The sequence below is a fragment of the Natator depressus genome, chromosome 8 (genome assembly GCF_965152275.1).
Source record: "Natator depressus isolate rNatDep1 chromosome 8, rNatDep2.hap1, whole genome shotgun sequence".
NCBI classification, from domain to species: domain Eukaryota; kingdom Metazoa; phylum Chordata; order Testudines; family Cheloniidae; genus Natator; species Natator depressus.
The window spans coordinates 14,167,224-14,189,608 of NC_134241.1; the positions used below are offsets into that span (position 1 = coordinate 14,167,224).

General features: G+C 39.0%; 1 protein-coding gene across 5 annotated transcripts in view; it reads right to left on the bottom strand.

Annotated features, from left to right (window-relative positions):
• The window catches only part of RAPGEF6 (Rap guanine nucleotide exchange factor 6), a 231,223-nt gene that overhangs the window by 115,953 nt on the left and 92,885 nt on the right, over nt 1-22,385 (bottom strand). Inside the window, exon 1 of one of the 5 annotated variants that reach the window (XM_074960467.1) lies at nt 5,204-6,211. The exons of the other annotated variants lie outside the window; for them this stretch is intronic. Coding sequence (XP_074816568.1) covers nt 5,204-5,257 — 54 coding nt within the window. The 5' untranslated portion in view covers nt 5,258-6,211. Of the gene's footprint in view, nt 1-5,203; nt 6,212-22,385 lie in introns of those variants that run through there. 5 annotated transcript variants of the gene reach the window in all.

The window sequence follows — 22,385 nt, forward strand, 5'->3', positions numbered from 1 at the left end:
TAATATGAGTTAACAGTCCTCTGATCCACTTATAACGATATGCAGAACAAAATCCTACATTTGTCATAAGATGGCAAGTGGAGCATGCAAGGAAACTCAGTGGATTCTCCAGAGGTCCAACTTTACTGGCCTCATTTGCCACGAAAAAATAAATATATCATATGATGAAAAAGATGCATTTGTCTAAATACATTATAGTAAAATACAAGCTTATTGGCAAATAATATTAAAAATATTTATGGGTTTTACAGCGAATCTGTGTCTCATAAATCATTAAAGCTCAGTTAGCCAGGTAGCATACAGCAATTTTCTGTGTTTGAGCATCTCTCATTTTGATAACAGTATCCCAGGCATGTGAAATTCTAAACTTACCTTTTGAAAAGTTTTACATTAGTTAAATAATTTATGATACTCTAATATGCATGGTTTGGCACAATATTATGGAGATAATAATCTCTCTTCACATATCCTTAGGCTGACAACTTACCTTCACTTCATGGCTCCCTTCACCATAACAACCCGCAAGTGACAATCATCTACAGTAATGCACTTATATCCATCTATAACCATGCACAAATCATAATGCAAATACAGTAATTCCTCAAGTGATAGATTGAAATAAAATGTTGAAGACACAGTCAAGGTCTTGTCCCTTTGCATAATGAAGCCCTTAAAGACCTTAGTTATGTAAACAGAGTTGACATACAAACCCAACATCTGCATTTTCTTTTTGATTCATGAAGAAATCCATGCATGTAAGTGACATGGGAATCATGTTGGGTCTGAGACTAGCATATAAATGCAAATGGTGATAAAACTTTGTATGCCATTTAAATTTAAACAAAATTATACAAAAATACATGTTTCTTATCTATGAAAGATGAAGGAAACAAGGCAATCAAGATGTTTATGTTTTTGATTGTCAATCCACTCAGACTATGCAAAATACTACCCTGGAAATTTGTTGGAGTTAGATATTTCTGCTGAGAAAATAAGACATGCTCTCGGCATATTTGCCATGATTTAGCCTCTGCCTTTGCTGATTGCCACAGTATTGTAAGTAGGAGCATAAGGACAGTTACAATTTTCTTCAGTAAATGGGCAACTACTCTATACTGTACCATTTTAACTTGAATTGTTTTAAACCACTGAACAAAAAGGAATAAACAAAAAGACAAAGTTTTACAGGTTTGTGGGTCACACTATGTACATTTATTTTAGAAAAGGGAGTTAATTTCCAGTAAAGCAGGAGTCCTCATATGCTGACCCATGGGACACTTGAAGGTCATCCTCAGACTGCTCCAAGGGTCAACAGGTGTAAAGAGCAAATGAGCAGGACACTGCACAATGAAGCATACTCAGCAGCCAGTAAAAGCATCTGCTGATTCCATGAAGAGGTGGTGCCTCCAGTAGCGGTCCCTGCATAAACCAAGTACATGGAAGGAACATAGCTGTCTCTACCATGTGCCAATCCTTCCATTGAAGCGGATGAGAAGGTAAAAAAAAATCCATGAAGGAAAAGACCACCAGTGGTCAAACTTATGAAATGCTGGAGGTAATGCCAAAATGTATAGAAAGGGCACCGACAAGAAGGAAAGTGAAAGTCATAGTACTAGTGAGAAGCATCATGGAGTGGGAAAGATGGCCCCAGAGCCTCGAGTAGAGTGTTGTAGCAGGAAAGAACAGGATCTGAAATGATCAGAGAATGGGATATGCAAGAGACTGGAAAGGGCAAAACTGGGAGGAGTAAGAACTGAAATGAAGTAGGGAAAAAAGGAGAGCCAGTGGGTCAATTATATCTTCTTCATTAAAGACATTTACAAATTCAGAAATAATATTAAGATTACTTTTTCACATATATAGTAGCTGACTCAAGGAGGACATGGAATCAAATATAGTAGCGGGCACAAGAAGGACATGGAATCAAGACTGGTAATTGCTTGCATTCCTCTTGTTATGTAGAAAATAATAACTGGTAATTATAAAAAGCTTTTCTGCTGAGGGTCTCAAAGATTAACCCAGTGGACTGAGATAGGCCTGTGAGATAATACATTTGCTTTAATTAATTTTACGGACGGGCAAACTAAGGGCATGTCTACACAAGCACTTACTATACAGCAAGCTCGGATGTAAATTTATAGCACTCCAGCAGGTGTAGATCCTACTGATGTGCACTAAAAGTTCCCTAGTGTGCTTTGACCTACTGCTGCTTCAAAACCACAATATGTCAGAGTGCTCGAGGGAACTTTTATCAAACTGTCCACTTGGACAGTTAATGTGTGGCATCTTGGAGTGCTGTATAGTTACACCCCAGCTTGTCAGGCAGTAAGTGCTCATTTAGACATACACTAAGACTTAGAAGTTAGGTGACTTGTCTTAGGTCCCATGGTGGCAGGAGCAGTAGAACCCAGGAGTTCTGACTCCCAGTCCTGTGCTATAACAGTTAGACTCACTGTTCCACGCAATAGAATTTGATTTTGCTAAGCCTACAGTAAAGTGCAAGGAATGTTATTAGATTTAATTTAAAATCTAATCCGACAGCTAACATCTGGAATTGTAAATGTAAGAGCCCTCCTTCACGATTTAAATATTTGTTACAAAACAGAACAAGAAATGCACATCTTTCAAAAGCATATTATCTGTAAGAAATACATTGCATGCAGTATATATGCATAACATGTGTGTATGCATTTTAATATCTGTAAAATTGTTAGGGCATGCATATAATTTTTCCTGCTACAAAACACTTCAAATTATGAATTTTAGAATTCTCTAATAATGACTTCATGATGTGTCAATGTTTAAGAGTCTAATATCAAAAAGCACACACACATTCTAGACACTGAGAAAGTTGACAGAATTCCAAAGACAAGCTTCAAAGAACTACTAAACCATTTTTTGAAGATCTCATTTTTTGTATTACAAGTATTTAATTTTAACATAATACAACAGAACAGAGACAGAACCTCATAGCTTTCTTTCCTGCCACCCATTATCTATAGGAGTAGTTCCTTGTAAACATATGCAAAACCATCTCACTGTCCTCCTTCAAATCTTTCCTTAAAACTCTCCTCTGCCACGATGCCTACAAAAAACTCGGTATTGTTTAGACGACACAGGGCCAGTTCCAGGATGGGTGTACAGGGCACAGCTCATTGTTGGGTTGTTTTTTGTTTTGTTTTTTCTTGCCTGGCAAGGGCACTGAAAATGTTTCCCACCCTGGGCAGGAAAACAACTAGGGGCACTCCTGCTTAGGCAACTGGTGTGCTGTGACCACTGCTTATCATGCTCTTCATAATCATTGTTTCTTAATGCTGCCCATATCTGTTTAGTGTCTCATCTTATACTTAAATTGTAAAGTCTTCAGCTCCGGGACCATCTTTTTGTTATGTGTCTGTACAGTGCAATGGGGTCATGATCCCTAACTGCTAGGTGCTCATGCAACACAAACAACCACCACCACCTACCAGCACAGAGGCAGTGATCCTTTTTGGGCAGTCATAGAATAACCTGCAGGGCTTTAAGCAATACTTTCCTGGCTTCTATAGGAACTTATATAAAAGAAAGGAGTGGCTTGTAGAATCTTCATGCAATTTGCACAAATTCACAATACATCTTTTTTCTGGTGACTACTTAGACAATACATTAGCTTGCATGGACTATTTTACATTTGCCTATGCTATTCAATTTCTCACAATGTACTCTTCTCATGGTGATAGGCATCTTGTGTATTTACATATGAGATTTATTTTTTATTAGTCATACTTTTACACTGTTTCAGTCACACAGGCTAGTGACTGACCAGTACCCAGATTCACATTATTATGGCCTTTTTGGTAACATCAACAGTACTTATGCAGCAGTCCAACCGTCCTTTTAGGACCCCAACTTTTCCTCAAAAGATTGTTTAAGCGCAAGCATCATTATCCATGTTGTCTTGGTTAGGACAAAATCCTAAAAGAAAATCCTTCTTTAGCACTGTACGTGAAGACAAGCCCTTAAGCATTATGGTTAGGGACCTAGATCCATACTTGGGAACATAAATAAAGGTGACCTGATTTTCTAAGGTACTTCACACCTGCAGCTCCCAGGTGCTAAAACAGAGTGAATTTCCATTTGCCTTTTAATTGACACAGAAAAATGATCAGACAAAAATGTAATGTATATAAGAATTGTATATACTTGATTGTATGCCTCTCCTGTCCACTCCCACATTTTATATGCAACTTAGATTCCAAACTCTTCATGGCAGGTGTCATGGTTAAACCTTGGCTCCACTGAGGTCAAAGGCAAAACTCCCTTTGACTTCAATAAGACCAGGATTTCACCCCATCTCCATACATTACAGCACCTAGCACAACCCAGCCCCCATCCCGACATGGACCTCTAAGTTCTACTGTAATAGAAATATGAAATAAGAAAAATAATATATACACATCTAGCCTCTGGCTGTTTGTAGTCAACTCAGATATAAGCACTGCCCTACTTCAGCCCTGGCAGCCAGCAAAGCTAATGAAACACAAGCAACTGGAGTAATTTTTTGAGAGAAAGAACCACACAAGTACTATATTAGTTAATGTCTTTAAAGGAGTCACCTCAAGACAGGTTTGCCTGCTTAGGTATTCTTGGTTTACATTATCTCCATTAAAAGAAATAAACAGTTACACATAAAATCTGCATTTTGAAATGCACATCAAAATAATTAATATTATTTGAAGTTGTTAATTGTAAATACACAGCCCAGCTACTGAATTAACCATTTCTCCAATATTAAATCTCGGAAAGCAATAGCATAGCATGATATCTTGAAAATTAAACCTTCAGTGGGTTAGAACATCAATATTTATCAAGTTAACAATATGCACAAGCAGTCATAACCAATCTTATAAGTGTCATATTTTAGTAATATTTGGAGTACACACTGTAGACCTAAAATTCAAGTTCTGTGGGTTAAAACACAAGTGTTTTTACACAACCTTTTAATCTGTATACTATTAATATATTGATTGTCAGATTTCAAGATTCTTCCGCCCTTTTGGACATTATGCATGGATTATTCTTTTGGGATAGCTGAGTCCCACATCACATGCAGAATAGTAAGAAGGATGTTTTGAAAAGTTCTTAGATCAGAAACATTTAAACAGTACTATATTTGTCAGTATGATTCAGAGAGAATTTATTAGTGACAAAAAACCTTACTTACTTTGGAGGCCCATGGCTGCAGACAATTGGCATAACAACGAACAAGAAAAGCCATTTCTTGGGCTGAGAAGGAAAGTTTCCTCTCTCAGATAAAAGCCAGACAGGAAAACTATTTAGTAAAATCCGTATTCGATTCTCCTTGTAAATTATAAACTAAAAGCAATGGATGTAGATGCACACAACTGCTCAGGTTTGATTTTCACACTGATAAATTTGATTACAGCTTCTACTGTATCTCAGTAGTTTTCAGTGTTGCAGTGAGTTAGCAGCAGCAATTCCTATAAAAATGTTCCAGTTTTAAAAAGCACATAAATGAAAATCAAAATGTTTCAGTACTCCTGGCTCTTCAAATACAAATATCCATAGGTTCCCCCAAGCAATAGGCATGCAAGTGAAAGGTTGTGTAGAATGGAATTAATTCTGAACTGGATTAAAATTATACATTAATGTAACATTATACTAAAAGGTGAGACTTGAATTCTTCTAAGTCTTTCTTTTCCTACTAAAATGCAGGTAAGGCTGGTTTATCTTCCGGTTCCAAAACTTCACATTTTAATATTGTAGTTCAAATTAGCAAAGGTTCTTCTGCATCTTAGGCAACTCAGGAATCCCACACCCTTGATATTAAAGTTTCTTCTTTATATGCTTGCCCACCATAACTGCAAAATTCAATTCGTGTCCAGATTGCAGCTTCAGGATATATACTCTAACAGGTTTGCACTATGGAATGTCTCAGAACCTCTGCAAACCAAACCCTTTTTCTTTCTCTCTCTCTGTTTTATCGTGCAGAGTTTACAACTCTGCAGTAATGCTTAGTATTCTAATGCATCAGCCAGATACCATGGTTAATCCAAGCCTAGCTTTTCCAATTAAAACAATTATATAATGCACTATAAAATATACATCCACGGCTACAGCAAGACTGAACACTGGAGTCCTAATTCCTACTATTTTTGCTTGCTTCTCAGCAGCTCCCTCAGGAGAAGCTTCCATCGATTGGATGCTCCGCAGCAAGATGAAATATCTAATAAGGAGGAAAGAGAGTGGGAGGGGAACTGAGCTAAAAGGATGACATCACCTGTATAGAAAGCCTTTAGAAACTGCATTAGATCAACTGGCTACTGTATCTGCAGATGCAGCTAGCAGAGCATCTTTATTGACCTAATATAAACACACATCTCTGTACAACAATTTAACAGAACGTTCTTGTTCTACATTATGTTTGTATCATTGTTATTATCTACCAGAGCACATACAATAACTATGAATTTTTTAAAAATCAGCTTCTCAAATGTGTCTCTATTTACACTTCATTTTCAACAGTATTCTGGGCAAGTCACATTTCTTATCTTTGTATTCTAGTTTAACACACTTCAGGGTAAAAAAATCTTTTCAAAGTAAAATAATTCCTGTTTTTCAAGTGTATGCCATATAATGACCTTGCTCTGGCTGTCATTTTTACATCCTTCTGTTCATTGTTTAAAGGGATTTTGTCCAAGAATTACATAAACTTCTTATTTGGAAGGAGATGTCCAAGTAAACCAAATGACAAATCGTTTGAATGAAAAAAACAAACACGTTAGAAGTTGTTTTTTAAAAATATCTGATTTTTTTAAAATCAAACTACTGCAATTCTCTGGTAGTACCTGAAAGAGCAACAATTCTAGTTTCTAATTAGAGGGCAAGAATCGCAAGATATTTTCTTTTTGCAGCTAAAAACAAACACTTTTCAGCAGCTCAGTGGCTTGGATGGCAGCCTAGCACACAGGAGACCTACTCCGGGTATGTCACCTAGGATTTCCTGCACCTTTGGGCAGGCAACGTTATGATGCACTCAGTTCCTAGAAGTCCATTGGCTATTACCATCCTCTAAGGAGGGGAAAAGCAACCATAGTAGCCCAAATCAAAGCCATTATTTAGTATTCAGGGTCTTTTTACTTCAAGTACAAAAGGGGGCACTCGCTGTCCACCCAGTTCTCCATCTTTTTCCTCCATTCCCTTTTTCATAGTTTCCTCCCTCCACTTTCACAGGCCACAAGTTTCTGTCATAAGCTCACCATCCACACCCAACACTATTTGCTGCCTCTAAACTGAACTGGAAATTAAAAGCCCTATCTTCTCCTCATCGACCAAATTGCAGTGCTGCTTCAGCTAGCTGCTAAGTGGTGGCAATAGCAATAAGTAGGCTACTAGCAGCAAAGCCCTTTTTTACTTCGATTCTGAATCAGGCTCTTTGAGGCTTGCCAGTGAGAAGCTTTGCTTCACCCATGTGCTCACCCAGGAGATTCTCACTTTCAAGAAATTGAGCTAAATCTGTTTCACAGGGAAGATACACACCTCATCTCAGACTAAAAACTGCTTATGGGTAGGGTTGACAACTTTCTAATTGCACAAAAACGAACACCCCTGCTCTGCCCCTTTTCTGAGGCGCCATCCCCCCTCCCTCTGTCGCTCACTCTCCCCCACCCTCACTCATTTTCACCGGGCTGAGGAAGGGGTTGGGGTGCCGGGGGGGGGGGGGAGGGGCAAGGACTCTGGCTGGTGGTGCAGGCTCTGGGGTGGGTCTGGGAATGAGGGATTTGAGGTACAGGATGGGGCTCCAGGCAGGGGCCAAGGGGTTTGGAGTGTGGGAGGGGGTGTGGGCTCTGGCTGGGGGTGTGAACTCTGGGGTGGGGGTGGGGCTGGGGATGAGGGGTTTGGGGTGAAGGAGGGGGCTCTGGGCTGGGGCAGAGGGTTGGGAAGGGGTGCGGGCTCCGGGAGGGAGTTTAGGTGCGGGAGAGACTCCGGGCTGGGGCAGGGGATTGGCATGCGGGAGGAAGTATGGGGTCCTGGCGGTGCTTTCCATGGCTCCCAGGAAGCAACAGACAGGTCCCTGCAGCCCTTAAGTGCATGGGTGGCCAGGGAGGCTCCTCACGCTGCCCTCACGCCCGCAAGCGTTGCCCCCACAGCTCCCATTGGTCGTGGTTCCTGGTCAATAGGATCTGCAGAGCCGGCACGAGGGGCAGAGGCAGCGCAAAGAGCCTCCCTGGGCACCCATAAGCCTAGGGGCCGCAAGGACCTGGTGGCCACTTCTAGGAGTCACGTGGAGCTAGGGCAGGCACGGAGACTGCCTTAGCCCTGGGCCCCCACTGCACTGCTGACCGGACTTTTAACTGCCCAGTCGGCAGTGCCGACCAAAGCCGCCATGGTCCCTTTTCAACTAGGCATTCCAGTCAAAAACTGGAGGCCTGGCAACCCTACTTATGGGTGCTATGATTCTACTTCCACCTTGCTTTCCAGAACAAGGCCGTATCAAAGGTAAGAGTTGAATAAGACTCTTCTATATTTTCACCTCAACTATCAGATGAGCTCACTTCCCAGCCCCATATCTTTCCAAAACTATCTTGAAAGACAAAGGATTTGTATCACATTCTTAAAACCGCCAGTTTTGTCAAACAATGACAAAAAATGGCTAAAAGTATTTTAAGATGTAATTAATATTTTTGATTTTGTAATATCAAGAGAGAAACAACTGCAACTTATTTGACATCTAGCATGTATTTATTTATAAGGTTCTCACACAGAGCCAAAATCTTTTCCTTTTTTACACAATGATATTTATTTTAGATAAATATTCTACCCTTGAAGTATTAAGCAGCACCAGACAGAGAAAACTTAATTCACTATTCTTTCCACAGTATTGCAGCACAGCAGGCTACAGGACAGCATCAGTCTCATTGCTATAAAGTGTGTTACACCTTTTGAAATGATTCATGCAATACTGCTCTACAGCATTTTGAATATAAACATCAGGTTCAAAGCCACACAAATAAGAACCTTTCAGTTTTGCTAATAATCAGGGAATGTCCAAACTCTTCTGAGTTGTATTACTTGTTTTACTACAATTACTATAATTACAATAAAAAAAAACCACACACACACACACACACACACACACACACACACACAACTAAAGGAAGCCTCTCCCCTTGTTTGCATGTGCACTGATAGCACACAAATTCTCTGGTCCAGCTAAACAAGAGATATTCATCTCACAACTGCATTTTAAACTGCTGCATGGTGCATGAAATTCAATCCACTAAAGAGTTAGGAGTGAATGCCATATTTTACAACTACTGTAAACACAAGCTCAATAATGGGAACAAAATTCTATTTCCTTCCAGTTTTGTCTTTAAGTGAAGATGACATCATCCTTTTCCTATTCCTACCAATCAGACTGAATCTACTGCAGTTCCTTAGGGAATGAATCCGAGACCCTGCATGCAAACCTGCCAGCCTAACAGCTATGAACAGGGTGAAAAAATTGACCTAATTCTATACTGGAGATTTTTTTTTTTTTTAACCTTAGCTCCTTATGGTACTGTGCCACAAGTTCTTTTACAATGATTTGTTGAAGATAAATGTCAGATCACAATACAACAGTGACTTGAGGAAAAATCTTTTGCAAAGATTGTTTAATAGTGATCTAAACTAAAATACAATTTTAAGAAATGTGCTAAAACCAGAAACAGTATTTCATTTTTCTCATTTTAAGATGAATCCCAATTTTTCATTGCATATGAAAGCTTTATTTTAAAAAAAAAAATCTTGATCTGTGCTTCCTGAAAAATCTTCCTTGTTTCTCAATGATGCTTTCTTTTCATATTTGGAATATCACCCCATAGGATTATTTCTATGCATAGCATTCTCCTTATCCACCCATAAATGTATCAGAATTTTCCCACTCTGCCTGTTAGACAATCAGAACACGGAGATTTATTTAACAAGACTAAATCATTGAAGAACAGGATTTTTAAACAAAAAAATGGCACTAAGACACTTATTTGGATCTTTTAAATTTATATTTGATTTAAACTGGATTAGAGGTTTCTTCTCTTTGCTTAAAGAGATCCCACCAATTGAAATTATGCAAAATCATGTATATTTCACAGCTGACACCAGAAGATACCTCCCCCAATAGTTACTATTTTTCCCAGATCAATCCAAGAAATGCCAGTTGTCTGAATATTGCAGCTGTGCAGTGAAGGTAAGCAGTGATATTAAAATCTGCATGCACTTGCTGAAAAGGCAAGATAGTTGCTTGCATGCCCAGCAAAACGAAGGGTGCTGGACTTTTAGGGCCGAGGACCAGAACAAGTCACAGAGTGGGAAGACTTTTAGTATAACTGAGCACCACTCTGAGCAAAAAGGCATGACTGAAGTACTCAGCTACAAACACATTCTCTCTCTGCCATTTTGTTTGAGTATAGTAACTACTATACCCTACTACCAAGTAGGATGGGAGGAGGGGTTTGAGGGATTAAAACCAGCTGGTTGGAAAGCAATCTGCCATTTCACAAAATGAAGCAAAGGGGTTTGAGCCTAAAATAGTTCATTTTTCTCTCTGGCTTTGCAGGTATTAATTTCCAAGTACAACAGCCTAATATACAAATATTCTAATGCTAAGAGCATCAGTATCAAGGGACTAGCATAATATATTTGAGTACTTTACATCTTTTTGAAAATGAAGGCAGTGATGATGGTAGAATGCTATATACAGTGGCAGATGCAGCACAAGCTGGAAGCATCCCCACACTGCCCTGATTTAGTACTGCTGGCATGTGTGTGATTCCTTTTCCCCCTCCCCCACATCTAACTTAAGCATCTTAAGTGAATCATTGTATTTTGTGGCAAGGTTAGCCTCTCATTAGAACTTCAGGAATTCCTGTTTTTAAAGCAACTCTCCACCCTATTCCTGACCCTTCTGAACAAGGGAAATAGGACTTAGCTTCCCTCAGTTCTTTAGGGCAACATTGCATTCTGCTATTGGTTACTTATGTGCATCAGTTTCCACAGCAGCTAAATGCTTACTAACATGCTGTAGAAAAATCTTATTGAAAGGATCAGGAGGATTCATAAGCAGTATGAAAATATGATCTATGCTAAGGGAGGGAGGGAGGCTGTCATCATCACTAAAGTGATGTAAGCTTCTAAAATTAGAATCAACGATACAGAAGGAACAATAATAGGCACCATGGATTCAATTTCCCTGCAGCCTTGGTAGCTGTTCTATTCATCTTTTTTCAGCTGTTGCGTTAAACATGAAAAGGTCACCTCCCATTCAGAGCATTTGACATTTATATATTTTATAAAACTAATTTGAATTTTTATAAAGTGCTGCTCTCTTCTGCAGACTTGTATGTCTGTTATATACATATACTCTATCCGCATATTCATGTAGCATCATGATCAGCATAACAAACAAGAACAATGCCATTTGGCATGGGGGAAGCACCTCTACCATGGATTTCAATTAAAAAAAAAAAATCATTTCAACTACTTGAGCAGAGATGGGCCACAACTGAAACCTTCTGTCCCTACACCACTTCCCTGCTGAAATTAGGAATCAGAGAGGGAGGGACTATGGAGGTTGCATGATCTGAGCCTACCACTACGTACTGGATTTCAGGTTGGATCCAAAACTAGAAGAGACTTGTTTTCTGGACCTGGTTTGAATACAGCCCAATATACTGAAAATCTTAGGAAGTGTCTAGTATTCCTCACTGAAATCTCACAAAAACAGCATTTAAGATTTTGCCATCACAGAATATTACTCTTGTTCAGTCTCAAAATGGAACCCTAGACCAACACTGTATGCATCTGAACAATCTCCTCGGCCAGTTCTCATCTAATTGTGACATTAGTTAGCATTTCTAAATTTGAAATTGCAGTTTAAAACAAAACAAAAACAAACAAAAAACTACCATCACCAACAAAAGCACTGTTCATCTCTTAAAAGTCACATATATTTTAAATAGTTTAAACAAAAGCAAACAGTACATAACACAACATTATATAGTAGACAGCTCTCAGGTTCTGATGAGCCAACTATCACAATTTGTCTCTTGAACAATTTGGGGTACCAACAATGTTCTCTTCCAAGAAAAGAATTTACAACTGAATTATCCTGAAGACAGAAACTTCCTGGATAAGGTTAAAATAATTAAAAGGCCACTTCAAACATTTTCTATATCATTTTCCTTACTGATTACCACTGCTTTGGAAACCTGAAACTGAAATTTTTTTGTATGGATTACTCCTCCTTGCCCCCACAATCAGCAAACGCTGCTTTATTATGGTCGGGTTGTTTAGAAGTATCAGCCTGCTGCAACTATAAGACATTTATTCTGAAAATGCACGCACATCTCTACATATACAGAATTATTGATCATTTGTACTGTGGTAGCCTAGGTCACATTCTGGGTCTAACAACCTTGCCAATGTTCCTTCATGTATTAGAGTTTCATATTTTTTCTCGTACTCCATAAAAGATGTTTCAACAAGTGCACTATTTGATATGTTACACAGAAATCATCGATTTGAGAGTAATAAAGAACTCCAAGTAGGAAAAAGCAACATGAGTTTCTGGAACATTATAAATAAGTTTCTAAAATATTGGTATAATGATTAGAAGTCAATGAAAGATTTTGATGAAGCTCAAACAGCATCCAATTATGTGCATATTCTCTAGTTTACAACTGCTATTTTTGCAAGAAGCCTGCTACCCATGTTTATTATCCCTGAGCGTAAAGGAATCATAATTAGTCTGTGATTATTTACCCATTTGACTTTGTAGACTTCTAAAAGTTACAATGTATATTTATATTAAAGATGAATTTCACTATCTGTTTTCCAGGATGTGGTTTCAGCTGCTACAGACACTAGGAGTACTTGTGGCACCTTAGAGACTAACAAATGTATTTGAGCATAAGCTTTTGTGGGTTAAAACCCAATTCATCGGATGCATGCTGTAGAAAATACAGTAGGAAGATACAGATATAGATACACACACACAGAGAACATGAAAAAATGGGTGTTGCAAGACCCACTATAACGAGAGTGATCAGTTAAGGTGAGCTGCTATCAGCAGGAGAAAAAAACAATTTCTAGTGATAATCAGAATGGCCCATTTCCAACAGTTGACAAGAAGGTATGAGTAACAGTAAGGGAAAAAAAATAAGCATGGGGAAATAATTTTACTTTGTGTAATGACCCGTCCACTCCCAGTCTTTAATTCACGCCTAATTTAATGGTGTCCAGTTTTCAAATTAATTCCAATTCATCAGTTTCTCACTGGAGTCTGTTTTTGAAGTTTTTTTGTTGTAGTATTGTGACTTTTAGGTCTGTAATCAAGTGACCAGGGAGATTGAAGTGTTCTCCGACTGGTTTTTGAATGTTATAATTCTTGACGTCTGATTTGTGTCCATTTATTCTTTTACATAGAGACTGTCCGGTTTGGCCAATGCACAGGGCATCGGGGCATTGCTGGCACATGATGGCATATATTACATTGGTAGATGTGCAGGTGAGCGAGCCTCTGATAGAACCTAATCACATCAGCCACACTATGATGGTGTCCCCTGAATAGATATGTAACAAAGCCTGTTGCCAACTCTGTCCACATATCTATTCAGGGGACACCATCATAGGACCTAATCACATCAGCCACACTATCAGAGGCTCATTCACCTGCATATCTACCAATGTGATATATGCCATCATGTGCCACCAATGCACATTAGCAACGCATTAGCATACTCTAGGCACTTGCCGGTGTCCTACACCTGAGGCAATGACATGACTGGAAGTTTGCCACATCCCAGAAAACAACTGACAAGAAGATAAAAATTTATTTTCAGGATATGGCTTCAACCAGTGCAGACACTGTGGCTCAGGTGGGCAAGCTTTAGAAGAATACAGGATTTGTCTGGAGTGGCAAAAGAAAAAGTAGGTGAGGATCTGATAAAAGGAACAACATGGATTAAGTCCCAAATTCAGACCTAGCACCCCCAATCCAAAGGGGTGCACGAGCTCATCCCTGATGATGCAAAATTTCTCTAAAGCACCCACCAGCTGAAAGCTGCATGGGCTGAGGGGATCAGATCCAGGTGGTAGTACTTAGGAATAATGTGAATCAAATGCCAATGTGGCAGAGCTCACCCACAGAAACTTCTCTTCTGTCTTCTCAAGAAGCAAAATTCTTCCAGTGGAATTAGAAGCAGCATTCCAGGCAGGAAAGACAGGCTACAGAATAGATCTTCTGGATTCAACAATGAACCCAGAAAGATACAACCTATTTGAAGTCTCTGTACCTTCAGAAAAATGAACTAAGAAGGGGATTTCCAAAGCAGTTAAGAATGAAAAAGGAAAAAAACTCTCAAGACTCCTAGCATATGCCAGAGGGTTGCTTTGGGGCTCTTTGGATTCAGATAAAAAGTCTGGCGAATCTCCTGCATAAAATTAAATGAAAAAACTAACTGGGGCGGGGGGGGAGAAGGGGGGGAAAAGCTGTGATAGGACTTCTAGAAAGTCAAGTCTGCATGGAGAGGATCATACACCAAGGCTGCTACCTCCTCCATAAGATAGTCCAAAATAATGGCCACCAAAGCATCCACTTTTCTCAAAAGGAAGTTACTGGGAATTCAGTCTAACAGTTCCAGAAGGTTGTATGGCTCCATGGAGAAACTGGGATCTAACTGGCACCTGAATGGGAAGTCTCCTATTGAAAACTTAGAGTGCACTGAACTGAAATCTGGATGCTGGGATCGTTGAGATATAGGATTGCCTCTCCCCACCAACACTGTTTGTGATGTACTATAATTGTGATCAGTGGAGATGCTTGAGCTAGTGTCCCAGTCTGTTTTACATAAGAGCAAGCTGCTGGCAAGGCATTTTCTATGAGGAATATGACTCTGAAAGGGTTTCTTCAGTGGTTCAGAGGATAAATTTGTTAACCTTCCAGGCTTGCTGCACTTTTTTCCTCTGGTATTTGGAGAGGGAGTGAGTAAAGAGTTATGGCTGGTATGGGAGGGGAGAAGTAGATTGTTCAGAGGTTCCTACTATTATTGTAGGTAAACAAATATTCTTTTATTGCATTGACATTTTATTAGGAATGCTATGAATTTTTATTTATTGTGTATTTTTATTTAGCAAAAGGTAAATTTGGAAAGGTAGTTCACATATTGGCATGAATAAGTAAATCAGAGCATATAAACTAAACAAGATTATAGGATGGACTAGTACTTCCCTCCCACAAGGAAGACACAAAGTGCTGCAAGTTTGGTCAAGGGTTGGAGAATTCCCTAGTCCACTTACCACTGGGAAATACGAAGGTTTTCCTGGAAAGTTTGGGGTCCTAAGTCATCAATTTCCACAGAATTTAAGATTTCACTTTAAAATAAATTTTGAATGCTTTATGATTGTGAAACTATATGGCAGTCTTTCTAATACATGTGAAATAAATGTAAACTAACAGAGCATTGTTTTCTGGAGTTAGCATGCAGACAGTACCAGTGCATCCGCTGTTGTGCATTACTATGGCTAATATTAACTTAGTGAAATGAACAAGACTGTTCCATATTCAGAACCCTGTCCCCCAGAATTATGTTAACTGCAGGCTGACACTTGAAGAAGCATAAGTAGCAGCAAAGGTAAATGCTGAAGTTATTTAGAAACAAGGCCAGAAAAAACAGAACAATGGAGACCTGTGCTTACCCTCAGAGGAGGGAAAAGAGAAACCTCCTCCTCCCTTACAGCAATCAGAGGGGTAGAACTTCAAATATGTTGATGCCTACAAGAATAAGGAACTAGCCTGTGACAAGAGATATAAATCAAAAGAGACATGAAATATAAAGACCTGACTAAAGTCAAGTATCATCACCCTAGCAGAAACCCTCAAACCACTCCTTTCCCCACAGCAACTCAACATTTTTAAAGGCCTAATGCTGGAGATTCAGTCGATAACAAGCTTCACTTCTGAGTCTGTGATAAAAATGTCCTACCCAACATTTAGGAAACTCTGCAATCTTTCAGAGGCAATATAATAAACAGCTGCTGACATACATGATCGTTAAAATATATCCTGGCATATTTTTGAAAGAATGGGAGGACTGTTAATTCTAGGAACCTGGCCAAATTCCAATTTGAGTAAATACAGGTGCCCACCTAAAATAAATTCCCCGCAGTCTCAATGGGATATAGTTTTCTTCACTTGTTATGTAATATTCTTGTATGCCATTAAATAGGTGCATGTTTCACCCCAGAGCTGGTTGGATTTCTGCAGCAGACACATTTGCTTTTGTATACAATATATATATTTATAAGAGAGAGAGAGAGAGATTTTATAGATAATCTGTAAAGTCCAAAGCACTAAGGGATCCTTCAGAATGTAAGATTCTCATAATATAAATATTGTGTTATGAATGTATTAGGGTTGCACTAATTATGTGCCACTTTTTAAAACAATTTTCATTTTTGGGAAGATCAATTTTAAAGACAATATATACAGGGATTACCAGAAGGACATTTAATAACAGTATATAGTTTTCAAAATATCAAAATGTGCTATTTTGAAAGCTACATATTCTGTCTTGTTACTTGACAGTACACCTTTAAGGATACAAAATAGGATTTTCAGATATACTTTTTCTATTCTATGTAGTAATAGTTCATAACCGCCAACCTTTTGCAGACTGCAGACACACACATTAATTGATTTGGCTGGCCATCTGGAAAGCACCTGTGGTTTATACAATTATCAAAAAAAATTTAATGCATTGCACCGTTGAGCATTCAAGTTCCTGCTAATGATAATCATAACCAGTGACATACTATGCCATAGACAAGTGTTTGATGGTGGTGCAGCTGATAAAACTAACAGAATCAGCACTGAAAAATTAATAAATACAGACAATAAAATAAGTGAAAACTTGACTAATACAAACATTTGGTGGACCTTCCCACCCTTAAAAATGAAATAAAAGGTAAACTGGTTAGTCTCTAAGGTGCCACAAGTACTCCTTTTCTTTTTTCTTTTTACGAATACAGACTAACACGGCTGTTACTCTGAAACCTGTCAATAAAGAAGCCATCATGGCAAAATCATCAGTGAGTATTAGATAGTTTATCTTCTTCCTTGTGCAGTAATCTTGGATGCCATTTTAAACCTGTTATATTCTGCCTCTCTTAGCCAATAAATTGGCATTTAGCCAGACAAGTAGTTTCCTCTAACAGTTGACACCATCAGTTAACAGTACTCTGTAAGTGATACAACTATCTAAGTCCTCCCCCCATTCTCCAAGACAAGGATGTCAGCCCTGCAATAATTCTGGTTTCTAGCTCACAGATTCAGCAGTTAGCAGTCTAGTCTCTCAGACAAATTTTGCTGCAGTTTTGTGAAATGTACTGTGGCCAGGCCTACAAATCAGACACACATTCCTCTTTCCTCTAAGCGTTAACACGGCATGCAAACTGCAGACTTAATTTAGATCTAGTGCATAAACAAAAAGATAAACTAGTCTGTTCCTTCTAGACTGTTCAGGAAATGAATATACCACAGACGCAGCTTCTTTCTGCTCACACAAATAAAAATTAATCATTTAAAACGACATGAAAAGGCCACAAATGCAAACACCTAACAATTGACATGAGTTTTTGCTTGGGTTCTTCCCCAATATATGTTCTTAACAAATCTACAAACGCTGAAGACCTGTCTACTAATACATGTAATCCAGCTCATGGAAAAGAACATGAGCCGTTACAGCCGACAAAATGTTAACATCTAAGTTAGAAGACATAAGTGGCTATTGTAGAATTATAGGACTGGAAAGGATCTCGAGAGGTCATCTGGTCCAGTCCTCTGCACTCGTGGAAGGACTAAGTATTATCTAGACCATCCCTGACAGGTGTTTGTCTAACCTGCTCTTAAAAATCTCCAATGACAGAGATTCCACAACCTCCCTAGGCAATTATTCCTGTGCTTTACCACCCTGACAGTCAGGAAGTTCTTCCTAATGTCCAACCAATTGCAGCAAGGGAGGTTTAGAAGTCCATTGCTTCTTGTCCTATCCTCAGAGGTTAATGAGAACAATTTACCTCCCTCTTCCCGGTAACAACCTTTTATGTACTTGAGAACCGTTATCATGCCCCCTCTCAATCTTCTTTTCTCCAGATTAAATAAAGCCACTTTTTTCAGTCTGCCCTCAAAGGTCATGTTTTCTAGACCTTTAATCATTTTTGTTGCTCTTCTCTGGACTCTCTACAATTTGTCCACATCTTTCCTGAACTATGGCACCCAGAACTGGACCCAATAATCCCGCTGAGGCATAATCACTGCAGAGTAAAGCGGAAGAATTACTTCTTGTGTCTTGCTTACAACACTCCTGCTGATACATCCCAGAATGATGTTTGCTTTTTTTTTTTTTGCAATAGTGTTACACTGTTGACTAATATTTAGTTTGTGATCAGCTATGACCCCCAGATCCCTTTCTGCAGTATTCCTTCCTAGGCAGGTCATTTCCCATTTTGTATGTGTGCAACTGATTGTTCTTTCCTAAGTGGAGTACTTTGCATTTGTCCTTATTGAATTTCATCCTATTTACTTCATGCCATTTCTTCAGTTCGTTCAGATCATTTTGAATTTTAATCCTATCCTCCAAAGCACTTGTAACCCCTCCCAGCGTGGTATCGTCCACAAACTTTGTATGTGTGCTCTCTATGCCGTTATCTAAATCATTGATGAAGATATTGAACAGAACCAGACCCGGAACTGATCCCTGAGGGACTGCAATTGATATGCTCTTCCAGCTTGACTGTGAACCACTAATAATTACACTCTGGGAACGGTTTCAGAGTAACAGCCGTGTTAGTCTGTATTCGCAAAAAGAAAAGGAGTACTTGTGGCACCTTAGAGACTAATCAATTTTTTGAGCATAAGCTTTCGTGAGCTACAGCTCACTTCATCGGATGCATACTGTGGAAAACACAGAAGATGTTTTTATACACACAGACCATGAAAAAATGGGTGTTTATCACTACAAAAGGTTTTCTCTCCCCCCACCCCACTCTCTGGGAACGGTTTTCCAACCAGTTATGCACTCACCTTGTAGTAGCTCCATCTAGGTTGTATTTCCCTAGTTTGTTTATCAAAAGTTTTACTAAAGTAAAGATATACCACATCTACCACTTCCACCACATCCACAAGGTTACCCTTGTTACCCTCTCAAAGAAAGCTATTAGGTTGGTATGACACAATTTGGTCTTGACAAATCGATGCAATTACTTATCACCTTATTATCTTCTAGTTGTTTGCAAATTGATTGCTTAATTATTTGCTCCATTATCTTTTCAGGTACTGAAGTTAAGCTGATTGGTCTGTAATTCCCCAGGTTGTCCTTATTCCCTTTTTATAGATTGGCACTATATTTGCCATTTTCCAGTCCTCTGGAATCTCTCCCATCTTCCATGACTTTTTGACGATAATCACTAATGGCTCAGATATCTCCTCAGTCAGCACCCTGAGCATTCTAGGATGTATTTAATCAGGCACTGGGGTGATTTAAAGACAGCTAAACTTGTCTAAGTGATTTTTAACTTGTTCTTTCCCTATTTTAGCCTCTGATCCTTCCTCTTTTTCACTGGCATTCACTATGTTAGGTGGGCTCTTCAAAGTTCCTGTGACCAAAAAAACAAATAAGTATCAAAAACAGAGAAGCTAAATTACCTCTTTGCATCAGTCTTCACTTCAAAAGATGCTGATAAGATACCTAGGGTAAAATCTTGGCCCCTATTGAAGTAAATGGCAAAACTCTCATTGAATTCCTTGGGGTCAGGATTTCACCCCTACTCTTCAAGTAATAAAGATGAGACACTATCAAAGTTTGAAGTGCCAAAAGACAAGGCGCTGGAACAAACTGAAGTACAGAAGAGCAATACACTATAAGGACTGGATGTTATTTGCCTGAGAGTTCTGAAGGAATTTAACAAAAATATGCAATCTCATTAGAACAGATTGCTATTCCATATAACTAGAGGGTAGTTATCTTTTTAAATCTTTTTTATCTTTTTAAAAACACCTGCCCCCCCAAAACAGTGGTTGGGGTGATCCTGGAAACTAGAGATCAGTAAGCCTTGTTTCAGTACCAGGTAAAATTGGCTATAATTAAAATTATAGTTAAATCAGATTACAAAACACGTAGATTAAGCATTTTACATGGGTAGAGAGAATGTATTGGATTAGTTCTGATCCGGTATGCTAGTTCTTATTCCTCCCACCACCCAAACAAGTGATATGTTCTCTCCCAATTACAAGATATTCTAGATTAACAACAAGATCCTCTGAACAGGATTACATTACTTAATGTACGATATATTTAAAAGAACAAGAAATTTGCCACTCAAGTACTCTTCATTAGCAGACTGCTGTAAAAATGGATACCTCTATATACCGCCAAGATTATTATTTAAAAGAGATGTGAATATTAAAGTACACGAAATACATGTGGAATACATCCTAGAATACTTAAGGAGCTGGCTGAAGAGATCTTTGACCCATTAGCAATCATCTTTGAGAAACTCATGGAGGACTAGAAAGATACCGGATGACTGGAAAAGCCAAAAAGAGTACCTATCTATAAAAAGGGGAATAAGTACAACCCAGGGAATTCGAGACCTGCCAGCTTAACTTTGGTACCCAGAAAGATAATGGAGCAAATAATCAAACAATCAATTTGCAGGCACCTAGAAGTAAATAAAGGCAAAGTAACAGTCAGCATGGATTTGTCAAGAACAAATTATGTCAAACCAACCAAATATCCTTCTTTGACAGGTTAACAAGCCTTGGGGATGGGGGCGGGGGGGAAAACAGTAGACGTCATGTACAGCATCTCGACTTTCGTAATGCTTGTCTCACGTAACCCTCTCAAATCTATAATTCTAAGATTCTGTGCCCTGTTTCTCCCCCTCCTTTTCACTTTGGGGCAATTTATACCCCCGGGGCATACAGAGGGAGCATTGCCTATGCTGCCCAAGCACAGGAACTGCCGCTTTCCCAGACTCCCTTTTGCCTCGGTGCAGGGGACTAGACTAGATGACCTACTGAGATCCCTTCCAGTCCTGCATTTCTAGGATTAAGAAAACATAGCACAATCTTGGCATTTCTTTGGGATATCTCTTACACCTTCTCATCCACTTAGTATAAAAGAGTTAAACTGCTGTGTTTCAGAGAAAGGGCAATGTTAGTTTAAAATATACAGTACTGTGCTATTAATAAGGAAGAGGTTGAGATGTAAGTGATCACAACTTCTTGGTAGATACTTGTGTATTTTATAATTTATTGTATTATTTGCAGTATGTATTATTTCCATTAAATTTTTATATTTAAAACGTGAGACAAGATGGGTGAGGTAATATCCTTTATAGGACCAACTTCAGTTGGCGAGAGACAATTTTTCGAGCTTATACAGAGCTCTTCTTCAGGTCAGGGAAATGTACTGAGTGTCACAGCTAAATAAAATTTACCTCCCAGGCTAATCTTTTGAAAGTGTGGTACAGGTTTCCTTTGAAATTCTCATAGAAAACCTTCACAACACCTTTAAAATTCAAGCCTAGGAAATTAATTCATAACTTTGCTAGACACTAACAAACATGGACTGAATAGAGAGACTGGATTTATGGCTTATTACAACAGTCTACAGCCCACTAAACCCCTCCCCACAGCTTCCCCCTACCCCAAATGACTGGAGAGGTGTTAACAGGCCACTTAACACACATTTCAAGGAACCATTCAAGGTGAACTACTTCTGCTAAACAATCTGTTCTACCTTGTATTTCACTGTGATGCTCTGAGTACGGGCAAGTCTACACTACAAAATTAAGTCAACATAAGTTACATCGATGTACAGCGCCTGCAGTAATTAAATTGATTTGTGCATGTCCACACTAGCTCCTTTTGTCAGCGGTGCGTGTCCTCACTAGGAGCGCTTGTACCGATTTAACTGTCAGTAGGGGCATTTGTGGGGCACTGACAGCCCAAGCCCTGGTGTGGTTGGGATCTGGCTGTCTGGCACCAGGGACTGACAGCTAGAACAGTCTGACGTAAGCAATGCAGTGTCTACACTACACTGTTGGTGACCTAATTACATCAACCCAAGTACTATGCCTCTCATGGAGGTGGAGTTATTAATTTGGTGTAGTGGGAGACTTTCATCGGTGGGAGCAACATTGCAGTGTAGACGCTTACAGAGTTAGGTCAACGTAACCTGCCTTAGGTTGACGTAACTCTGTAGTGTAGACCAAGCCTGCATTTCCTAGACCTGATGAAGAGCTCTGTATAAACTCAAAAGCTGATCTCTCTCACCAGCAGAAAG